The sequence below is a fragment of the Parus major genome, chromosome 17 (genome assembly GCF_001522545.3).
Source record: "Parus major isolate Abel chromosome 17, Parus_major1.1, whole genome shotgun sequence".
NCBI lineage: Eukaryota > Metazoa > Chordata > Aves > Passeriformes > Paridae > Parus > Parus major.
Window position 1 is genome coordinate 5,750,238 of NC_031785.1, and position 5,834 is coordinate 5,756,071.

Here is a 5,834-nt window from a genome sequence, read left to right on the forward strand (position 1 = left end):
TCTCACAAAGGGGACAGAATAAAGCCAGCCTTTATCCTTGCAGACCATACAGAATTCAAGTCCTGAGAGAACCGTTTACATGGAAGAGTGAAAGCAGACGCCCTGCCGAGTGCAGCCTTGCTGCTGTCAGAGGAAGAGTGCCTTCTCCAGCACTGCAGATTCCTCCAGTTCCCTTAGCACTAGGTTTACAAGATCTATTGCAGGTAATATTGTCACTTAAAAACCAGTATCCAGTGTCTCAGTCAGGAAAACACTTCAGGTGACATGGATGAGTAGCTGAAGATAGCCTGAGGCAAAAGCTGGTCAGGCCTACCACATCTGACAGAGCCATAACACCAGCCAAGAGCATCTTGCTTTTACAGTAACCTGCTCCGAGGATGTCTCTTGTCTCAAAGAAGCCTTTTTGCTGCAGTCTTCAGTTCAGAGCATCTCCTTTCCAGCGCCATCCTAGATCCCTTTCTTTTACCTGTCCCCATCCTTCTACAAACACCTAGCTGGACCCTTATCTCACAGCAACTTGATATTCTGAACGGAGTGGTCTCTGTGCCCACATCAGTCCATTAGGTGTGACCAGCCAACTCTAAAAATAAAAGCCATTTCTTCTGAAGTTTTCACCATGCAAGTACTTCAGGAGGCAGCTGCAGCTGGCATCAGATTGCAACTCCAGTTTTCTGAATGACTTCTTCCATGCGCTGGTACCAAGGTTGAATATTGGTGTGAGCCATCATGTCATCAAAGGCTTCCAGCCCTTCCATGACCCGGAGTACCCCGTACACTGCCTGTGCAGAGCAGAGAGGACAGAACACTGAAAAAACAGTGGAGAACAGCTTAGGGTACAACAAGTGTCTCAATAATCAAGCTAGTACAACTCTTTCCCTGTCCTGCCATCCGATCCATCCTTCTGATTAGCAAGGAAGAGTGAACGGCAGAAAGGTAATTAAGAATATGCATGTTTTTCCATGAGGAAACAGTAAGGAAGGATCAGAATCTACATGCAGTTATGGGACAGTTATGGGGAAGTCTCCACCATATGGGAACTGCACAAAGGACATGTATCTCATCTAGCTCAACTTCTCTTCCTGTAGCTGTATTAACCATTTTACACAGATGGGCAGCAGGATAATTTGCAATCCACCTGACAATAACCACAGGGATGAAGCCCTTACCAGGTCAGCGAGGTTTGGCTGTTTCCCGCCCATGAACAGTCGATTTTTGCCAACAGCTTTTACCCACTCATTAACTGCTTCATACAAATCTTCTCGGACATCATCTCGAAGCTGATGTCTGGATAAAGAAAATAATCAGTTTGAAGACACAAGCTTGTTTCTTCCTTTAACCTTCTATCACCTCTCACCTTATGAGCTGGTTTTGGTTTGCAAGTAAGGGCAGTATTTCAGAGGGAAGGGGCAATTAGTAATTAAATAGTGGATGAGTAGAGAGGTTCAGTACCTCCAGTAAAGATGTACAGTTGTTACTCATAGAGGATTAAATGGTTCAGTTTAAAACTCTGGGGTTCTGCCCTTTGACAGCTGGGATTCACAGCTAAGGAGGAACTATTTCTCCTCTTGTGTACTTAGTGCTTAGTGATACCAACCTTTTCTTCAGCCTCTTGCTAACGAAGAACATGGCAACAGCCCCCACATATTTGGCAAAGAGACCTTCCAAGGTTCCAAACTTCCCCTCACGGACAATGTAATCAAAAGATGCCAAGGCTTCTTTGGGGGTGCGGTAAACATTGGGGGAGATGAGGTGAACAAGCCAATCATCTGCCCATTTTCTCCACTTCATTTCTTCCCTGCAAGCAGTCAAAAGAAATTTTTCAGTGAACGAGGTACGGACAGAAGGGCTACAGGAGGCAGGATCACAGTTGCCTTAGCCAGAGATCCTTCCAAGGTCAAACACTCCTACCCAGGTACTCTGGTGACATCCCTAAAATGCACTGAACATCATTATCTTTAGTCTCAAACTGAATTTAAGCCTAAGATAGAGCATTAGGTACTCCACCCAATAGGAGAAATAAAGCAGGAAGGGAAACTCTCCCTCAACAGATTGCTCCATGGCACAAAATAAAGGCCAAGAAGGAAACTGTAGGCAGCTGAAGGCCTGTGTGACCATGGTGGTGGTAACTAGGCTGATAAACAGCTTTGTTTTGAATTATCCAACAAACACAGCAAACCAACTAATGAGGCTTGAAACACTAACAGGGGTGTGACAAGACTTGTCAGCCCCAGTGGGATTTTACATCAGCCCTGAGTACACATAAAGGGGGCTGTGACCCTACTTGGAGAGCCCAGAAACTGAAGAGCACTTACACTCTCACTTCTTTGACAGGATAGACTCTCTTTGTCTCCTTCTCATCCAGCATGAGCCAGTATTTATTCTCATACTCAAGCACCTCCTTGCCTTGCTCAGTCACCGTTTTAATAGGTGGATAAAAGGACACAATTTCTTCTAAGCTATTCCTCCTGTGAAAAGAAATACAGTTAGCACTGATCTGACTGCTATAAAGGAGCAAGAGCAAAGGACAGATTGAAAGATTCACGCTATAAAATGTATTATTCTAAAAGTAAGTTCGCAATGTTCCAGATTCTATTTGGAAAAAAAAGAGACTGGAACAGCTACTTGCAAATAACTATTATTAGTGCACATACCTTTGTATGTGACAGAATTTTCTGCAGGCATAAAATTTCCTATCATTCTCAAGTAGACCTAAAGGACAGGCCATAGGCACAACAATGCCATTTCATTCTACATGTTATAACTGGCTAATTGTAAGCTCAGTTCCAAGACTAACACTAGTTCATGTTTAAGTAGGTTCTGTGCAAATAGAATCTCACAGATGAGAAAGTACTTCTGAAAGGTACAAGCTTTGCTTTACATCACACACATCACAACATATATAAGCACCACCCATATTATCACAGCCACGCTCAGGTCACCCAGAGCTTCAGAGCCTGAGGTCAGCAAGAGACTTACTGGCACATTCAGAGTCTTCTAAATCTCTACTTAACCTGGGCCCTCCAAATTCAACTCTTCTCTCATCACCCTGTTTTCTTACCTGGAAATAAGATAGGTCTTTATTGCACTGATTATCACCGAGGAGTCGTTTAATTGCTGAAAAACAGGATTAAAACAACCTTTTAAAAGAAGCTGGTTAAATTGAAAAGGAAATTCTTCAAAGCCTTTCTCCCTGCGTGCTGAGGCTTCAGGTCATGGAGACTTACCAGCGGGCTCCCAGCGTTGGCTAGCAGGATGGGCACCTTTCTGTAGGAAGAGAATTTGATCTCTTTCCTCATGATTGGGTTCACTTCCACAATTTCATAGGGCAGTCCATGATAATCAAGAAAAGCTCGGACTTTGCTGCAGAAAGGACATGTTTTATACTGGTAGAGAGTGAGCTGCAGGCTCCCTGCAGGCAGCTGGGAAAGAAAGAGAACAGAAGATTTGTGTTCTGCTAAAAACATAAATACTGCCTTCCTTCCATCCTTATTTCTATCATGAAGTCATAGTCACTGACATTCAGTGTCAACATCTTATCATGAGCATATCTTGGCTATTAGATGCTTTCATTAAATGGCATCAAATATTTAAATATTCATCATTCATTGGGACCAATAACCTGCTTCTCTAAACATCTATTTAATGTGCTGAAAACTCCTACTCACAGCTAGGGAAAAAAAATAGGTTAAATCCAGACATTTTACCCCTTTATAGTTTCTATTCTGTAAAACTGAATTCCATAGAAAAATACCACCATTTGCAGAAGTATTCAAACACAAAGCCTTTACAGGCCAATCCTTCCCCCACAACAGCCTCTGTTGAGGCCACAAGGTGGGGAGAGTAGAGTTTGTGTCTGTCCAAGTTCACATTCCTGGGATTAACCAACGTGGGTACAACTGGGACAATGCAGGGAGAGCCCAGGGCCACCGGGACATCAATTACGGGATGTTTCGCAAAGCTGCTACACCTCAAGCAGCCTGACAGGCCATGCTAATCATTCCTCACACATTAAAGAAAAAACGCAGCCACCCCTCTTTGTTTCTTATTTACAATCTACTGGGTTACACAACCCTGCGCGGGTACTGCGAAAAAGTAACAACAGAAAAGGCTCCAAAACCCCAGGAAGCCCTCACTGACGGCCTTTCCTCACAGCTCCTCAAGGAATGCTCTGCCAGGGGCCTCCCAGACCGTTTTAAGCTCTTCCCTCTCTCAAACCGGGGCAGAAGGAGCCTCTCGGTCCGCGGGGAACCGCTGTCCCGGGGGCTCGCTGCCGCCGCAGCGGGGTCCCCGCAGGCCTCGGGGAGGGCACGGCGGGGATGAGGGGGAGCCGCCCCCGGCGTTACCTCAGCGGCTGAGTGCTCCCGCAGGCGCTGCCGCGCCGCCAGGCACAGCCCGGCGCTGCCGCCCAGCGCGAATGCAGCGCCCAGCACCAGCCGGCCGCCGCCGCTGCTGCCTCCCCGTCCCGCCGCAGCGCCGAAGGCTCGTCCCGGGGCCCGCAGCCGCCAGGCCGGCGGCAAGAGGAGCGATCCGACCCGCCAGGCTCGGCCGGCACCCGCCATCTTCGGCTGAGGGCGGGCGGAGAGCGGCCGCTCCGCCCCGGGCACGGCGGCACCGCCCCGGCACGGCCCCGGCTCGGCGTTCGGGCATGGCAGCACCGCTCCCCGCTGAGGGCAGACCCCAGCACGGGACACACAACAAGGGGCGGACCCACTGACCTGTTATCAAATCTGAGAACACACCAGAGTCTAAAGTGGGAATAAAATAATCAGTTGAAAGGGTGAGGGAGCTGAGCCCGTTCAGTCTCGAGAAAAGGCAGCTCTGGGGGGAGTCTTCACTTCATCGATGTCTGTCAGTGCCTGCAGAGAGGGGGCGGAGAATGCACCAGGCCGTGGTGCCGAGCCATAGAACAAGGGGAACTGACGCACAGAAAGTTTCACCTAAACATGAGGAAAAGCTTCTTCCCTGTGCAGTGACCGAGCCCTGAACAGGTTGCTCAGAGAAGGTGTGGAGTCTTCCTCACCTGGGGATATTCCAGAACTGTCTGGGCTCAATCCTGTGCTGTGTGCACTGGGGTGACCCTGCAGTGCAGTTATTACCCACAGAAGGGAGAGGTGGCTGCAATGTTAAAAAAAGACGTGATCTTTTCTTTAGTCTTTGTCCCAAATACCCACTTGGAGTCCTTGATCTCAGGAGCACTGCTTGAATCAATGCTCTAATTGTGGGTTATTTTCATCGCAGTGACTTCTCTCCCGGGGATGGAAACACCACACAGCGATGAGATCTCCTCAAGGTGACTGAGGTGCGGCTGATACTAGGCCAAAGACAGGGAAGGGCGAAGTGAATCGTGCTTGTTGCTTTAGGGAAGAGGAATGTGAAGGTGACCTGGGGCTGGTTCAAGCCGCTTAGTGGACGAAGCAGAGCTGGTGACAAGGCTGGAGCTGGGAGTTCAGCAGCAAAGCGCCCGCTGAGACGGAATGGTCCGCACGGACAGGATGCAGATTTATCCATACGGAGCATCACTTATGTTGGGAAAGAAGCGCTCAGTGCTGATGGCGGCCCCTAACCGGGGAGTCTGGGAGGACCTGAGGACACTTGGGGAGGACAAGGACACAGCCTAGCGCTGGGCACGCGTTTGGGAAAAATCCCTGAGAAACGGGGAAACTGGCGCTGACCCCAGGGGCCGCCCCTGCCTACTGCTGCTCGTCGCGCCCGCCCGCGCGCCTGCGCTCCGCGGCCTCCGCGCTAACCACAGAGTTCACCGCAGCGCCGGCCGGCGTGACGCGCAAGGCACTCTGCTCTCCCATTGGCTGGAGGCCCCGCGCGCACACGGGCGC

The 5,834-nt window shown here is 49.3% G+C and overlaps 1 protein-coding gene across 1 annotated transcript; it reads right to left on the reverse strand.

The window, feature by feature from the left end:
• Window positions 1-12: 12 nt before the first annotated feature.
• PTGES2 (prostaglandin E synthase 2) lies at window positions 13-4,580 on the reverse strand. Its single transcript, XM_015645263.1, has 7 exons — window positions 4,344-4,580; window positions 3,225-3,419; window positions 3,059-3,114; window positions 2,313-2,465; window positions 1,595-1,795; window positions 1,167-1,284; window positions 13-779 (listed from the first exon to the last, which is right to left on the reverse strand). The coding sequence occupies exons 1-7, from the start codon at window positions 4,557-4,559 to the stop codon at window positions 651-653; spliced, it is 1,068 nt and encodes a 355-aa protein (XP_015500749.1). The 5' UTR covers window positions 4,560-4,580; the 3' UTR covers window positions 13-650.
• Window positions 4,581-5,834: the final 1,254 nt, after the last annotated feature.